Here is an 18,486-nt window from a genome sequence, read left to right on the forward strand (position 1 = left end):
TGAAACAAAAGGGTATATTTTTTATTTATTTTATTATATAATATTATGTGTTGATTAGTGAATATCTTTAATGAGTGAGAATTTAAAACACCCTACCATACTACTGTACATCTGCATTCAGGAAATCAATCAAACAAACAGATAATAATCCAATAAGGTAGCTAGGTCCAAATGGTATAACAGTACTGAGTAGGTCCAAACTGCTCCTACACGGTGTAACAGTACTGAGTAGGTCCAAACTGCTCCTACACGGTGTAACAGTACTGAGTGGGTCCAAACTGCTCCTACACGGTGTAACAGTACTGAGTAGGTCCAAACTGCTCCTACACGGTGTAACAGCACTGAGTAGGTCCAAACTGCTTCTACACGGTGTAACAGTACTGAGTAGGTCCAAACTGCTCCTACACGGTGTAACAGTACCAGCCCAACAGATGTGTCTACTACAAAGAATACTAACCAATGTGGTGTATGGAGGCCAACTTATTGTATACCTGTTTTCTGTTCTAAACTGGGAACAAACTAAAGAAGCAAACTCATTTAAATAAAAGGTCAAAGGCTGTCAAAACCCTCCTGATGTTCTGACTGACATGTGTTTTCCACCTTCCACTCACAAGAGCACATTTCTGGAAGTACATAGATGTACAGTTGAAGTCGGAAGTTAACATACACCTTAGCCAAATACATTTAAACTCCGTTTTTCACAATTCCTGACATTTAATCCTACTAAAAATTCCCTGTCTTACATCAGTTAGGATGACCACTTTATTTTAAGAATGTGAAATGTCATAATAATAGTAGAGAGAATTATTTATTTCAGATTTTATATCTTTCATCACATTCCCAGTGGGTCAGAAGTTTACATACACTCAATTAGTATTTGGTAGCATTGCCATTAAATTGTTTAACTTGGGTCAAACATTTAGGGTAGCCTTCAACAAGCTATCCAGAATAAATTGGGTGAATTTTGGCCCATTCCTCCTGACAGAGCTGGTGTAACTGAGTCAGGTTTGTAGGCCTCCTTGCTCGCCTACGCTTTTTCAGTTCTGCCCACAAATGTTCTATAGGATTGAGTTCAAGGCTTTGTGATGGCCACTCCAATACCTTGACTTTGGTGTCCTTAAGCCATTTCGCCACAACTTTGGAAGTATGCTTGGGGTCATTGTCCATTTGGAAGACAAATTTACGACCAAGCTTTAACTTCCTGACTGATGTCTTCAGAGGTTGCTTCAATATATCCACATAATTTTCCTCCTCATCATGCCATCTATTTTGTGAAGTGCACCAGACCCTCCTGCAGCAAAGCACCCCCACAACATGATGCTGTCACCCCCGTGCTTCACGACTGGGATGGTGTTCTTCGGCTTGCAAGCCCCCCCCCCTCAAACATAACAATGGTCATTATGGCCAACCAGTTATTTATTGTTTCATCAGACCAGAGGACATTTCTCCAAAAAGTAAGATCTTTATCCACATGTGCAGTTGCAAACCGTAGTCTGGCTTTTTTATGGCGGTTTTGGAGCAGTGGCTTCTTCCTTGCTGAGCGGCCTTTCAGGTTATGTCGATATAGGACTCGTTTTACTGTGGATTTGGATACTTTTGTACCTGTTTCCTACAGCATCTTCACAAGGTCCTTTGCTGTTGTTCTGGGATTGACTTGCACTTTTCGCACCAAAGTACGTTCGTCTCTAGGGGACAGAAAGCGTCTCCTTCCTGAGAAGTATGACAGCTGTGTGGTCCCATGGTGTTTATACTTGCATACTATTGTTTGTACAGATAAACGTGGTACCTTCAGGTGTTTGGAAATCGCTCCCAAGGATGAACCAGACTTGTGGAGGTCAACATTTTTTCTGAGGTCTTGGCTGATTTCTTTTGATTTTCCCATGATGTCAAGCAAAGAGGCACTGCGTTTGAAGGTAGGCTTTGAAATACATCCACAGGTACACCTCCAATTGACTCAAATGTTGTAATTTAGCCTATCAGAAGCTTCTAAAGCCATTACATAATTTTCTGGAATTCATCAAGCTGTTTAAGGGCACAGTCAACTTAGTGTATGTGAACTTCTGACCCACTGGAATTGTGATACAGTGAATTATATATGAAATAATCTGTCTGTAAACAATTGTTGGAAGAATTACAAGTGTCATGCACAAAGTAGATGTCCTAACTGACTTGCCAAAACTATAGTTTGTTAACAAGAAATTTGTGGAGTGGTTGAAAAGTTTTAATGATTCCAACCTAAGTGCATGTAAACTTCTGACTTCAATTGTACATGTATATAATGAATGTCCACTAGTGGCTAACACAGTTAAAAATATTCATTATACTTCTATTCAGATAAAAATGTTGCATTAATCAAATGTGTTTTACAATCAGCAGCTGTGTATTCTCTAACATAGTGGAATAATACTGATGGGAACATTCAAGATGTGGTGAATGTTTTTCATGTTAACGTTATCAGAACATCATCACATTTTCATGCATCTTTAGCTTGGAGACTAGAACACAAATGAACTAAATGAAACCAAACAACTACATACACACAATATTCATCCAATTAACAATTTACATTTTAAAATATCCAAATCATGTCATGAACATCTAAGGGTTGTAACATGTATCCAATCTATCAAAGTTTAGAATCAAAACAAAATACATTTTAAAATTATAATCAGATTTTAGACATAATCATGTCTCCAGAAGAAAAAAATAAAACAGGCCTATTGTTGATTAAGATTTAATATAAACAATATGATTTAATGTGGCATAAAACAACAGTCAAACACAAGTCAGAACACAGCCTGGGAATGGGAACATGGATAAGAATTCACTCAAGAGTGCATTCTCTTCTTATGTTTGTTCAGGCTCCCTAAATGGGAAAAATCCTTTCCACACAGGGAGCAATGGTAAGGTTTCTCCCCGGTGTGTGTCCTCTCATGTGATTTTAGTTCCTGCGATCGTGGAAATCTCTTTCCACAATGGGCACAGGGGTAAGGCTTTTCTCCTGTGTGTGTCCTCTCATGTGATTTTAGGTCCTGTGATCGGGAAAACGTCTTTTCACAATGGGCACAGTGGTAAGGCTTTTCTCCTGTGTGTATTCTATTATGTTTGTTCAGGCTCCCTAACAGCGAAAAACTCTTTTTACACTGGGAGCAATGGTATGGTTTCTCCCCTGTGTGTGTCCTCTCATGTGATTTTAGTTCCTGTGGTCGTGAAAATCTCTTTTCACAATGGGCACAGGGATAAGGCGTTTCTCCTGTGTGTATTCTCTTATGATTGTTCAGGCTCGCTAACTGTGCAAAACTTTTTTCACACTGGGAGCAGTGGTATGGTTTCTCCCCTGTGTGTGTCCTCTCGTGTGATTTTAGTTGCTGTGATCGTGTAAATCTCTTTCCACAATGGGAACATTGGAAAGGCTTTTCTCCTGTGTGTTTCCTTTCATGCTCTTTTAGGTTACCTAACAACCTAAAACTCTTTCCACAATGGGAACAGTGGAAAGGTTTTTCTCCTGTGTGTATTCTATTATGTTTGTTCAGGCTCCATAACTGGGTAAAACACTTTCCACAATGGGAGCAAAGATACGTTTTCTCCCTTGTGTGTGTCCTCTGATGTATTTTTAGGTTCTGTGATCGGGAAAATCTCTTTCCACACTGGGAACATTGGAAAGGCTTTTCTTCAGTGTGTTTCCTTTCATGCTCTTTTTGGTTAGCTAACTGAGTAAAACTTTTTGCACACAAGGAGCAATGGTAAGGTTTCTCCCCAGTGTGTGTCCTCTCATGCTCCTTCAGCTTATCCAACAACCTAAAATTCTTTCCACAATGGGAACAGTGGTACGGCTTTTCTCCTGTGTGTATTCTACTATGTTTTTTTAGGTTCTGTGATCGTGAAAATCTCTTTCCACACTGGGAGCAGTGGAAAGGCTTCCCACCTGTGTGTTTTCTCTCATGCTCTTTTAGGTTCCATGACAAATTAAAACTCTTATTACACTTGGAGCAGTCGAGTCGTGTCACTGGTTTGGGAGTCTCTGGGTCTGGTTCCTCTGAAGGACTCTTACTGCTGTCAGAGTGAGAGTCTGGTCTCTCTCCTGCCAAAGACAGAGCATTTGGTTAAACAGAGAGATCTGAATGAAACCTCCACATGATAAAACTCTCTTCCTATGAGATTTAATCTAGACTAGATCCCTCATTATAAAACCGTACATTTGGATCCTGGATGCCGATTGGTTAATAGCCATTAGTTATTCACAATACTACCTGGGTAATGCTGTTAACAGTTCCATTTGAATCATTCCTACACATCCACTGTCCCACAGCCCAGCCAGGAAATTCATCAACTAATCTCCACTGTCCCACAGCCCAGCCAGGTAATTCATCAACTAATCTCCGCTGTCCCACAGCCCAGCCAGGTAATTCATCAACTAATCTCCACTGTCCCACAACCCTGCCAGGTAATTCATCAACTAATCTCCACTGTCCCACAACCCTGCCAGGTAATTCATCAACTAACCACTCAGAAAAAAGAAACTCAACATTATTACCCCATGCTTCTAGTCCAGCATTTGGTTTGTAACAGAAGGGACTTGTTCTAAACCTTTCTATCTGACTTTGCATTCTGTTTGTACAGAAAATATGTATAGAACTTACTCTGGTGATTTATTATTCAATAGAAATGTATGGAAAATATGTATTTATTCATATGTAACCTCCCTTTACCTGCTATAATGACAGCTAGTGTCTAATTGTTGGGTTGTTACTAGAATGGTACGTAAGGGGTTAATTAAGATGGGGTTAGAATGGTACATAAGGGGTTAAGATGCGGCTAGAATGGTACATAAGGGGTTAAGATGGGGTTAGAGTGGTACATAAGGGGTTAAGTTAATTATCAGGACATGTAAACACCTTATGCTGTTAGTTTCCACTTAAGACATGACTCTGCCGTTGTGCTGTAGAATTTGAATAGACTGAACAAAAATATAAATGCAACATGCAACAATTTCAAAGATTTTACTGAGTTACAGTTTATAGAAGGAAATCAGCCAATTGAAATAAATTCCTTAGGCACTAATCTATGGATTTCACATGACTGGGAATACAGATATGCATCTGTTGTTCACAGATACCTATAAAAAAAAGGGTAGAGGCATGGATCAGAGAACCAGTCAGTATGTGGTGTGACCACCATTTGCCTCATGCAGCGCTACACATCTCCTTCACATAGAGTTGATCAGGCTGTTGATTTTGGCCTGTGGAATGTCCCACTCGTCCTCAATGGCTTTGCAAGAGTTGCTGGAAATGGGTGGGAACTGAAAGACACTGTCGTACATGTCGATCCAGAGCATCCTAAACATATTCAATGGGTGACATGTCTGGTGAGTCTGCAGGCCATGGAAGAACTGGGACATTTTCAGCTTAGAGTAATTGTGTACAGATCCTTGAGACATGGGGCATTATCATGCTGAAACATGAGGTGATGGCGGCGGATGAATGGCACGACAATGGGCCTCAGGATCTTGTCACGGTATCTCTGTCCATTCAAATTGCCATTGATAAAATGCAATTAGTTGACATCAGCAAACCGCTCGTCCACACGATGCCATACCTGGGGTTTACCATCTACCCGGTACAGTTGAAACCGGAATTTATCTGTGAAGAGCACACTTCTCCAGCATGCCAGTGGCCAATGAAGGTGAGCATTTTTCCACTGAAGTAGGTTACGACGCCAAACTGCAATCAGGTCAAGAGCCAGTTGAGGACGACGAGCACGCAGATGAGCTCCCCTGAGACGGTTTCTGACAGTTTGTGCAGAAATTCTTTGGTTGTGCAATCCCACAGTTCATCAGCTGTCCGGTGGCTGGTCTCAGACGATCGCTGGATGTGGAGGTCCTGGGCTGGCGTGGTTACGGTTGTCTGCGGAATTTGCATACTGCCAAATTCTCTAAAACGATGTTGGAGGCGGCTTATAGCAGAGAAATTAACATAACATTTTTGGCAAACACCCTAGTGGACTTTCCTGTAGTCAGCATGCCAATTGCACACTCCCTCAAAACTTTAGACATCTGTGGAGTGGCCTTTTATTGTCCCCAGCACAAGGTGCATCTGTGTAATGATCATGCTGTTTAACCACCTTCTTGATATGCAACACCTGTCCGGTGGATAGATTATCTTGGCAAAGGAGAAAAGCTCACTAACAGGGATGTAAACAAATTTGTGCACTAAATTTGAGAAGCTTTTTGTGCATATGAAACATTTCTGGGATCTTTTATTTCAGCTCATGAAACATGGGACCAACACTTTACATGTTGCGTTTATATTTTTGTTCAGAGTATTAAGATTTACAAATCTGTAATGAAATACAGTAGAGTACTGTACAGAAAAGGGGAGTATAGCTCAGTACAGTATAGCTCAGTACAGTAGAGTTCAATACACACTAGAGTTGAGTATAGCTCAGTATAGTAGAGTTCATTACACACTAGAGTTGAGTATAGCTCAGTATAGTAGAGTATAGTAGAGTTCATTACACACTAGAGTTGAGTATAGCTCAGTATAGTAGAGTATAGTAGAGTTCATTACACACTAGAGTTGAGTATAGCTCAGTATAGTAGAGTTCATTACACACTAGAGCTGAACACACTATAATGTGCGTTATTGTACTGTACTGAGCTCTATTGTACTAAACTCTGTTTTCCATCAGAGCTGGCCGTCGGCTAATCAGCCAGTTACACTCATTTTCAGCCCACTATTTTACCCACTTCATATTACTAGGTATACTTTTCATCTAACTGGCTAGTCTGTCGGGGCCCTCTCCTGCTAGAATGAACAATATGCATATTCTAGCCATCTATTGAGAGGAGAGGCACCGCACAAAGTGAATGTTGACAGGGCATCATAGTCTGTTCCCCTCCCGGTACAATCTGTGTGCTCTGTAGACAGAGGAGGGAGAGAGCTTCAACGTCCCATGTCATAGAATTGGTAATGATGATTTGAAATCTAGTAGGGAATCAACTAAATGTATATAAAATGTATTCATTTGCCCAAGTTGATCACAAGACATGAACAGAATGCATCTGTGATTCGTATTTCCTGCAACTTTGTGAATTATTATTATTTTTTCATTTCACCTTTATTTAACCAGGTAGGCCAGTTGGGAACGAGTTCTCATTTACAACTGCGATCTGGCCAAGATAAAGCAAAGCATTGCGACACAAAACAACAACACAGAGTTACACATGGGATAAACAAACGTACAGTCAAAAGAGAGGCAACGTGAATGTCTGTGTGTGTGGTCCGCGTGTCTACTACTTTGTATAGCCGTTAGCGATGATGCTAACGTCTTCTGGTAGATGGAAAGGCTTTCCCAAAAACCTTCTTAATTAAATGTTTACTCCAAAAGTAGCCTCTGCTTACACGGCAGAATGGTATCATGATTATTGTCATCAATCCAGTGGGTATTTGTTTCACTAACTCTACCATCACATGTGAGCTACAAAAACACAGCTAATTAAATAGCCTCTTGTTAGGTGCACACATTCATTAAAAGGGTACCTACAGCCAAAAATTGTAATTTCAAAAATTTTCCCAGACCTCAAAAGTGGTCGCCTGATGTGGTTTAAGCATCGTTGTGTACTTAAATCATAAAGTCTTATTTTGTTATTAAAAGAAAAAGGGTAATTTTGAGAGCAAAAACCTGAAAATATACTGGGAAAAACTGAAACCTGGATAAACTGAGAAAACTGAATTTGAGAAGGCACAAAACATCATCAGGCAAATAAAAAAATACAACCGATTTTGTAGTAGTTCCATTCAGATTTTTTTCCCGCTCCGTTCCACTGAACTGACTAGCAAAATAAAGTTCTGAACCGGTTCGAATCCCCATAAAAAGTAACAGCTCATATTGTTCCTTTCTGTTACTTTTCAAACCTCTGAAATCTACGTTTGATTTTATTTTTAACATTTAGCTTGACATTACAGTTTTTCACCAATCGGATAGAGCAGCTTTCTATGGAGCTGGTAAGCTATTTAATCTGTATAGGAACGTCGTTAAGAGCTAACTGTATTTTTCTGTAACAGCATGGTGTTATCATAATGAAAGACAAACAAACACTGAGCTGCCAGTCACTATGGACAGACCAGTGAGCTGCCAGTCACTATGGACAGACCAGTGAGCTGCCAGTCACTATGGACAGACCAGTGAGCTGCCAGTCACTATGGACAGACCAGTGAGTGAGCTGCCAGTCACTATGGACAGACCAGTGAGTGAGCTGCCAGCCACTATGGACAGACCAGTGAGTGAGCTGCCAGTCACTATGGACAGACCAGTGAGTGAGCTGCCAGTCACTATGGACAGACCAGTGAGTGAGCTGCCAGCCACTATGGACAGACCAGTGAGTGAGCTGCCAGTCACTATGGACAGACCAGTGAGTGAGCTGCCAGTCACTATGGACAGACCAGTGAGTGCGCTGCCAGTCACTATGGACAGACCAGTGAGTGAGCTCTGCCAGTCACTATGGACAGACCAGTGAGTGCTCTGCCAGTCACTATGGACAGACCAGTGAGCTGCCAGTCACTATGGACAGACCAGTGAGCTGCCAGTCACTATGGACAGACCAGTGAGTGAGCTGCCAGTCACTATGGACAGACCAGTCAGTGCGCTGCCAGTCACTATGGACAGACCAGTGAGTGAGCTGCCAGTCACTAAGGACAGACCAGTGAGCTGCCAGTCACTATGGACAGACCAGTGAGTGAGCTGCCAGTCACTATGGACAGACCAGTGAGTGAGCTGCCAGTCACTATGGACAGACCAGTGAGTGAGCTGCCAGTCACTATGGACAGACCAGTGAGTGAGTTGCCAGCCACTATGGACAGACCTGTGAGTGAGCTGCCAGTCACTATGGACAGACCAGTGAGTGAGCTGCCAGTCACTATGGACAGACCAGTGAGCTGCCAGCCACTATGGACAGACCAGCGTAGGAAGTGAGATGTGACTGAAATGTTGCAGGTGGGGAGTGAGCAGGAGAGGATGGAGGAAACTTGTCTTGAAGAGCTGGGCATCTTGTTATGACATGATCTGAATGAGGCCCACAGAATTATACCTAGGAGGAACAGCTTTGAATGTCTGGTGGCTTCCCGTTGGGCCCGAACTACTAGCTAACCAGATCGTGTGTGCAGAGCAGCACCAGAATTAAAAACGCATCTTACCTTTTTGTAGTTAATAAATCCGATGTGAAACGTTTAACTGTAGTATCCTTAACCATCATTGAAAAAGTGAATACATTCTTCTCTAATTAAACATTTCTCTCCCTGATTTATGAATCACGCTAGTAACGTTGTCAGCAAGCTACAGCAGTGGTTCCCAAACTGTGGGGCATGCCCCCCTAGGGGTGCGAGTGGTTTGTAGGGGACTAAAAGTAGTCCTTGTGTAAAGAGTTGTATGGCTTGTTAAACTCTGAAATCAATGGTTTCTGTTAGGCATACATTTTAAGTGAGTCTCAGCACAATTCCTTTACGGTGGAAGTGCCCTCATCTAATCAAGGTATTTCAGGTCCTCAGATTAGCTCAGCTGCCTGAGTATCACAGAAACTCAAAACTGTGAATGAATAACATGGAATGGATGAAATTTATCAAAATAACTTTTCAAAACATACAAAAACATATTTGTAAACATATCATTTGACAAACAAATGTATACATTTAAAAAAATATATGCTTATATTGGGGAAGCGGTGGATTAAGACTCGCGTCTCAATATCTCTAGTTTAAACTGACGGATTCTCATGTGGATTAATTTATTATTAAAATATTAATTAAATAGTATTTTTTTTCTTCTTTTTAATTATGTTACTTTGATGCAAGGACCCGTCAAAATACTATTAAGGATTTTAAATAACCTGGGGTCATTTTTGTTTTTATACATTTAATTTTATACATTTCATCCTGATCAAAATGATCCTTCCTTGTCTTGATTCTGTCCTCTTCATCATTTGAAGTCAGACATGAGTTGATATTTGCATTAATGTGATGTCAAGCATAGACACTGAGCAAAGCACTACAGAAAGAGATAATCACATGTTTACAAATGTTGTGAAAAAATATAATGGGAAGCATTTCATCCATAAACGTTTTGTTGGCCGCCCCCCACTATTTGCATCTTTCACAATTCCTACAGCACAGAACTATTAAAGTGTAGAACTTCAGTAGAATGCCCCTTTAAAACCACACATCGGTTCAACAACTGCAGAGTTTGTACCCCTGTTTTTAAGATATTACTCACGGTTGTTAATCAGATCTCCTGTCTCCTCTTCTTCTTCTTCTTCCAATGTGACAGTAATCTCCCCCACTTCCTTCATTCCAAAAATGTCTTCCTCTTCTTTCATTGTGACAGTCACCTCCTCTTTCTCTTCCTCCTCTTCTTTTACTGTAACATCCTCCTCCTCCTCTTTCACTCTGAAAGCTTCTTCATCTTCTGTCAATTTCACTTCTTTCTCTTCTTCTTTCACTGTAACAGCCTCAATTTCGGCTTCTTTTTTTACTGTGACATCCTCTTCTTCCTTCTCCTCTTTCACGACAATGTTCAGCCCCAGAGTTTCTTTCTCCATCCAGCAGATCCCCTCTTTGGAAGTGGTGGCGTCGTTTAGTGAGCTCATGGTCGAGATGTTAGCTTGATAGCTAGTTAGCATTAGTGACTAGACTAGTACTACTGCTAATTTACCCAGCTAGCTAGCTGACTAACAACAACGTAAATATCAAATTAAATGGTGTAACTAGCTAGTAGATACGACAAGTGTGTTTAAAACACAGTGGCTAATATACAACGAAAGCTTTTAAAGAGCTGAAATGTTTTCGGCTATGTTGGCTAGAAGCTACCGAGGTGAATAACTCGCTTTTGTTGTTGAAGAAGCGTCCCGTCCATTAGAATATACGTCACACTGGCAGCATTGCCTGAAACAGGCACATCGCCATCTGCTGGCTGGGAGGGTAACAGTCAAGGGAAATTCTCATTTTATTTTGAAACACTTAATTAGATTTTTCCTATATTTAATTATATAGTACTATTATAGTGAGACGTACAAAGAAAAGCATATGTTGATTAGTGAATATCTTTAATGAGTGAGAATTTAAAACAATTTACTACTGCACATCTGCATTTAGGAAATCAAACAAACAGATAATATCCCAATAAGGTAGCTAGGTCCAAATGGTATAACAGTACTGAGTAGGTCCAAACTGCTCTTACACGGTGTAACAGTACTGAGTAGGTCCAAACTGCTCCTACACGGCGTGAAAGTACTGAGTAGGTCCAAACTGCTCCTACACGGTGTAACAGTACTGAGTAGGTCCAAACTGCTCCTACACGGTGTAACAGTACTGAGTAGATCCAAACTGCTCCTACACGGTGTAACAGTACTGAGTAGGTCCAAACTGCTCCTACACGGTGTAACAGTACTGAGTAGGTCCAAACTGCTCCTACACGGTGTAACAGTACTGAGTAGGTCCAAACTGCTCCTACACGGTGTAACAGTACTGAGTAGGTCCAAACTGCTCCTACACGGTGTAACAGTACTGAGTAGGTCCAAACTGCTCCTACACGGTGTAACAGTACTGAGTAGGTCCAAACTGCTCCTACACGGTGTAACAGTACTGAGTAGGTCCAAACTGCTCCTACACGGTGTAACAGTACTGAGTAGGTCCAAACTGCTCCTACACGGTGTAACAGTACTGAGTAGGTCCAAACTGCTCCTACACGGTGTAACAGTACTGAGTAGGTCCAAACTGCTCCTACACGGCGTGAAAGTACTGAGTAGGTCCAAACTGCTCCTACATGGTGTAACAGTTCTGAGCTGTGTTGAGTACAAAAAAGTAGTAGAACATTCAATTAAACGTCAACAGTGCTGTACTGAGCGTCTAGTTGAAAAACAGGGAGGGACTGGGTTGTGGCTTCAAAATGCACCACTGCCCTTAAACTGCATTACTCATTACCCGGAGAAAACTAACCATTGTGGTGTGTGGACTGCGGTGGGTCTTTCCACATCCTACCAACCCAACAGATGTCTACTACTGTGAGTACTAACCGATATGTTGGGTCTTTCCACATGTTACCAACCCAACATACAGTACCAATCAAACGTTTGGACACACCTACTCATTCCAGGGTATTTCTTTATTTCTTTAATAGTGAAGACATCACACTATGAAATAACACATATGGAATCATGTAGTAACCAAAAAAGTGCTAAACAAATCAAAATCTATTTTATATTTGAGATTCTTCAAAGTAGCCACCCTTTGCCTTGATGACAGCTTTGCACACTCTTGGCTTGTGGATGATTCCCCAGTAGCTTGTGGAGGATTCCCCAGTAGCTTCTCTCTCTCCTCTCCCCTCTCTTTTCTTCTCTCACTCTGTCTCTCTCTATTGTCGAGAACTTTTCTGCAATTAAATATGATTTTTGTTTGTCTATCTTTTGTGTCTTTGTCTACATGTTTATTTATGTTTACAACAAGCAATGAGAAGATATCAGAACAGAAACGTTGGGGAATAATAACAATGTACGGGGTACATTTGTATTGTAGTGAAGCCGTCTCTATAGTAATGCAAGGTCTCTTTCATAATCATGTGAAACATCAATTACTATCGAAATGCTGGGATGTGTTTTTCTATGACAATGAAGTTTAATGTAACTATGACGATTATACGATACGGATTACAATCATCATCCTGAATATTAAGGCTACACTCCATGTTACACCTAATCATCCCCAGCTTACAATTGGCTCATTCATCCCCCTCCTCTCCCCTGTAACTATTCCCCAGGCCGTTGCTGTAAATGAGAATGTGTTCTCAGTCAACTTACCTGGTAAAAATAATAGTAAAAAAAAAAAAATGTAAAACACACACAGACACTCAACCATGCAAACGGGCTGGTTTATTCTTTATTTAGACATCACACATTATAGTCTTATTCTAATCCAGACATCGTACACACTCTCACTAAATCACATCCAGTATCATACACATCAACCTACACAGATCTACTACACACATAATATCTTGACTCAATTTTCTAACATCTGTGGCATTGGCTCACAGGCAAACAGATCCAAACAAATGTTGCTAGAACCTGTTTCTTGAATTCTAAACATCAGACATTTGAAATCTCTATTTTTGATCGTCATAATACCTCTTACGGTGGTAACTTTACAAGCACTAATTATGGTCCATTTAGACTGAGAATAGTATATAGTTACAGTAAGGGCTACAATAAGTATAGCCAGTTATAATTGTAACGGCTTAAGAGATTATAGGAAAAGATCAGTCTTTACATGGCTGAAAGAAAAGGAATATAACATATACTATTTACAGGAAACTCAATCTACATCCTGAGATGAAGTTGCGTGGCAAAAGAAACGGGGTGGTGAAAAAATGTTCTGTCATGGACAAAGGAACTCAAAAGGTGTGATGATATTAATTATCAAAAATGTCGATCCGAATGTGTAAACAGTCAAGAATGATTCGCAAGGAAGGTGGCTCCTTTTGAATATGAAAGTGGATGGAAAAACCGATTTGGCTCATTAATCTATATGGTATTAATCTATATGGTCCAAATCAGGATGATCCATACTTAATAGAAAACATTTATAGCAATTTATTGAACTTACAGGCAACAAATGATCATATTATTATGCTAGTAGACTATAACACAGTTTTAAGTACCTCAATGGACCGTAAAGTTAATCACTCATCACCGTGCCCTTACGGAGATCACAAATATTATGGACTCATTAGAAATAGTGGATATTTAGAGACTAACAACCCCTGACCTATTGCGATATACTTGGAGGAGACATAATTAAGCTAGTCGTCTTGACTACTTTCTTGTCTCTTTCTCTCTCGCATCAAAGGTTAAACAACTACTGATAGGAGACAGAATGTGATCAGACCATCATCTAATTGGCCTTCACTTAACTCTTACAGAATTTTCATGTGGACGGGGATATTGACATTTTATCAAAGTCTACTGCAGGACAATTTACTCTTAACTAAGACTAAATAATTTATAACAGATTTTTTCCAGTACAATATAGGTTCAGCAAATCCCCTTATTGTTTGGGATACCTTTAAATGTACCTTCAGAGATCATTCAATTCAATATTCATTAATAATAAAAAAGTAGTTTCTGTCTAAAGAGACAAGAGTAACAATGGAAATACATGAACCTATAGTTCAGGTAGATAGCAATAGAAATGATACTACAGAGATACAAAATAAGTTAGAGGAAAAACAAGAAGAACTGGAGGAACTTATTCAAGAACGATCTAATGTAATCTATTACAAAAAAAGCAAACGATGGAATATGGAGAAAAATGCACCAAATTCTTTCTGAATCTCCAACACAGAAACGCTACCAAAATAATTGGCAGAAACTTATTAAAGACAAAGTCATCTATGATTCTCTGAATGATATTTTAAAAGAGGAAGCTAAATATTTTAAGCAGATATTAAAAAATAAAATGGAAAATTAACAAATGCACAGAAAGACCATTGCGAGGGCCAAATTACAGAGGAATAACTTTTTGAGGCTATTAAATCCTTTCAGTCTGGAAAAACCCCAGGGCTTGATGGTATACAGGTAGAGGTATATCAAGCCTTTTTTGAAATACTCAAAGCTCCATTATTAGCTTGTTTTAACTACTCCTATAGAAATGGTAATCTGTCAGGTACTCAGCAGGAAGGTCTGATTTCTCTATTATTAAAACAAGACCCAGATGGCAAATATAAAGACCCAGTCTATCTAAAAAACTGGAGGCCCCTTACACATCAATGTTGATGCAAAAATACTAGCAAAATGAAAAGCACTCAGAATTAAAAAGGTTTTACCAGGTATTGTCCATCCTGATCAGACAGGTTTTTTTACATGGACGATACATTGGGATATAATATTCTACTTGAAATAATAGGACACCATGAAACATCTAAGAAGTCAGGCCTGGTATTTATAGCAGATTTTGAAAAGGCCTTTGATTATGCAAGACTGGATTTTATATATACATGCCTGGATTTCAATTTTTTTGTTGAGTCTCTTATTCAATAGGTAAAAGTTATGTATAACAACGCCAGGTGTAAAATAGTAAACAGCGGCTTCTTCTCAGAGAGTTTTGAATTGTCAAGAGGAGTTAAACAAGGGTGTCCGCTGTCAACATATCTATTCGTTATGGCCATCGAAATTCTTGCTTTTAAAATCAGATAACAACTGTAGTGGCTTCCTTACCAATTCACCACAGCCACAGCCCAAGCCTGAAGCAGGGTTGTTTCGGACGCATACAGTCCACATTCAAAGTTCCCAAATGGCAAAAACATTCAATGAGATCCAGGGATATGGTGCAACAAAAAGGTTTATTCTTTTTATATCTAACAAAAAATTATTCTCCAATCAACTTAAAGCATAGATTACTTGATGTGAAAAATACATAAAATGGCCTGTTTGTATGGTCAAAAGACTATACCGCACCCGTGTCTAGCTAGGACTATCCTCCACCGAAGTCCCAACTTCCTGCCTTTATCCTATCACTAACACACTTACCACAGTACAATGAATGGGCAAGAGGGGGAACAAAAAACTTGTTCCACTAATGAAGTTCCACTAATAAAGGAATATATCTCAATCAGGTCAATATAAATCATAAAGGTACCTGATATTTCATCATATACATAAATATATAATATATTTACACAAACGTACATGGAGCTCTGTATGTTCTGTCTTTTATACTAATATGTCCAAATTGGCTCTAACAACAACATTAGACGATTAGAAATCCAAGGCTTAAAAACAACAAGGTGTCCATGTATGCCAATGACTCACGTTTTATATTAAGTCTGCAAGCTAGATCCCTGCAATATCTTACTGAAGATCTAGATAACTTTTCTGGACTCCTAATTATGATAAGTGTACAATATTACGAATTGGATCTTTAAAAAATACAGCTTATACATGACCCTGTAGTTTACCTATAAAATGGGCTGATGGTGAAGTAGACATACTTGGTATTAATTTCACAAAATATATAAATGGTTTGAGTCCTCGATTTGACTTGGTGGGAGATCTGTTGACATCTCTATGGGCGGGATGCTTGACCCTGGTTGCTCCTGTGGGTCCTATGGGAACCAGTAGCAATTGCTACTGGTTCCGCAATGCAGTCAGCCTTTACGGCTGGCACCGCAAGTTTGTGACCTGGATTCCTGTTAAGTAGCAATTAGCTGCTAGCCATCATGAAAACGGAGCAGACAAATGCTAGCAGTGCTAGCCCAACAGTGTTTTTATCCACAGTTGGGCACAAATGTTTTTATTGCTAATCTTCTTTTTTTATCCTCTTATGTTTGTTGTGTCGTAAATATTTCAGTTTTTTTTTTTTTTTATTATTTTTTCCTGTGAAGCCCATTGTGTTGCATTCCATGTCTGAAATGTGCTGTATAAATATAGCTTGGTTTGATTTGAGGTGAAATTAGGTAATGTGATCAGGAAAAGATAGTTACACAATGGGAACGGTTCTCTAACTGCGTTAAATTCTTTCCACACTGGGACCAATTGTGTGATTTTTCCCCTGTGTGTGTAATTGTGTGTTTTCTTCCCCTGTGTGTTTCCTTTTATGTGATTTTAGGTCATGTGATCGTGAATATCTCTTTCCGCACAAGGCGCAATGGTAAAGCTTCTTACCTGTGTGTGTCTTTTCATGCTCCTTCATGTTATCTAACGACCTAAAGAACTTTCCACAATGGGAACAGGGATAAGGCTTCTCTCCAGAGTGTATTTTCTTATGTTTGTTCAGGTTCCCTAAATGCAAAAAACACTTTCCACACTGGGGGCAACTGTGTGGTTTTTCCCCTGTGTGTGTCCGCTCATGTGATTTTAGGTCATGTGATCGTAAAAAACTATTTCCACACTGAGAGCAATGGTAAGATTTTTCCCCTGTGTGCGTCATCTCATGCTTTTTTAAGTCCGATGATGTTGAAAATGTCTTTCCACAATTGGAGCAGTGGTAAGGCTTTTCTCCTGTGTGTTTCTTCTCATGATCTTTCAGGTTTCCTAACTTGGTAAAATCCTTTCCACACAGGGAGCAATGGTAAGGTTTCTCCCCTGTGTGTGTCCTCTCATGCGTTTTCAGGTTACCTGACAACCTAAAATTCTTTCCACAATGGGAACAGGGGTAAGGCTTCTCTCCAGAGTGTATTCTCTTATGTTTGTTCAGGTTCCCTAAATGGGAAAAAAGCTTTCCACACTGTGAGCAATTGTGTGGTTTTTCCCCTGTGTGTGTCCTCTCGTGTGATTTTAGGTCATGTGATCGTGAGAATCTATTTCCACACTGGGAGCATTGGAAGGGCTTTTCTCCTGTGTGTTTCCTTTCATGCTCTTTCAGCTTCCATAACCACTTAAAACTCATATTACACTGGGAGCAGTGGTGTTGCATCGCTGGATTGGGCGTCTCAGGGTCGTGTTCCCCTGAAGGACTCTTTCTGCTGTCAGATTGAGAGTCTAGTCTCTCTCCTGCCAAAAACAAACAGATTATTTAGTTAAACAGAGTATTTAGTTAAACAGAGAGACCTAAATGAAACCTCCATTATAAAACTGTTTTCCTATGAGGTTTAATCCAGACTAGATCCCTTATTATGAAACACAAAATGTGGATCCTTGATGCTGATTGGTTGATAGCTGTTAGTTATTCACGTTAATCCCGGGTAATGGCTGTTAGCAGTTCCATTTGAATTATTCCTACACATCCACTGTGCCACAGCCCTGCCTGGCGATTCATCAACTAATCTCCACTGTCCCACAGCCCAGCCAGGCAATTCATAAACTAATGTCCACTGTCCCACAGCCCTGCCAGGCAATTCATAAACTAATCTCCACTGTCCCACAGCCCTGCCAGGCCATTTATAAACTAATCTCCACTGTCCTACAGCCCTGCCAGGCCATTTATAAACTAATCTCCACTGTCCCACAGCCCTGCCAGGCAATTCATAAACTAATGTCCACTACAAAGACTCATTTAGACATTATTACCCCATTCTTACAGACTAGCATTTGGTTTACAACAGAAGGGATTTGTAAAAATTGTGCTATTTGCCTCTCCAACCTCGGCAATTGTTACACATTTTGTATGTAAAAGAAAATATGTATAGAACTTATTTTGGTGACTCATTATTAAACAGCAATGTATGGAACATGTTTATATATTTATGTGTAATCTGTTTAATTACTATAATGACACCTAGTGGCTAATTGTTGGTTTGCTACTAGAATGGTACATAAAGGGTTAAGTTAAGATGGGGTTTGAATGGTACATAAGGGGTTAAGTTAAGATGGGGGTTGAATGGTACATAAGGGGTTAAGATGGGGTTAGAATGGTGCATAACGGGTTAAGTTAAGATGGGGCTAGAATGGTACACAAGGGGTTACCAACAATATCAACTGGGACCTGTTTTACCATCATTATCAGTTAC

At 39.9% G+C, this 18,486-nt stretch overlaps 2 protein-coding genes across 2 annotated transcripts in view; both read right to left on the reverse strand.

The window, feature by feature from the left end:
* Nucleotides 1–16: 16 nt before the first annotated feature.
* LOC106593751 (uncharacterized) lies at nucleotides 17–10,863 on the reverse strand. Its single transcript, XM_045711424.2, has 2 exons — nucleotides 10,264–10,863; nucleotides 17–4,081 (listed from the first exon to the last, which is right to left on the reverse strand). Exons 1-2 carry the CDS (start codon nucleotides 10,667–10,669, stop codon nucleotides 2,829–2,831), a joined length of 1,659 nt encoding a protein of 552 aa, XP_045567380.2. The 5' UTR covers nucleotides 10,670–10,863; the 3' UTR covers nucleotides 17–2,828.
* Nucleotides 10,864–12,902: 2,039 nt separating this feature from the next.
* LOC145862978 (uncharacterized) overlaps nucleotides 12,903–18,486 on the reverse strand; it is a 37,669-nt gene continuing 32,085 nt past the window's right edge. The window contains exon 2 of the mRNA XM_082967900.1: nucleotides 12,903–17,530. Coding sequence (XP_082824026.1) covers nucleotides 16,548–17,530 — 983 coding nt within the window. The 3' untranslated portion in view covers nucleotides 12,903–16,547. The remainder of the gene's footprint in view (nucleotides 17,531–18,486) is intronic.

Source organism: Salmo salar, chromosome 02 (assembly GCF_965601325.2).
Source record: "Salmo salar chromosome 02, fSalSal1, whole genome shotgun sequence".
Lineage (NCBI taxonomy): Eukaryota > Metazoa > Chordata > Actinopteri > Salmoniformes > Salmonidae > Salmo > Salmo salar.

Bases quoted from the DNA above. Each gene is read 5' to 3' on its own strand.
- LOC106593751 (XM_045711424.2), bottom strand. From the start codon at position 10,669: ATGCTAACTAGCTATCAAGCTAACATCTCGACCATGAGCTCACTAAAC. The intron at 4,082-10,263 runs GTGAGTAATATC...TGTCTTTGGCAG, and splicing joins AGGAGATCTGATTAACAACC to GAGAGAGACCAGACTCTCAC.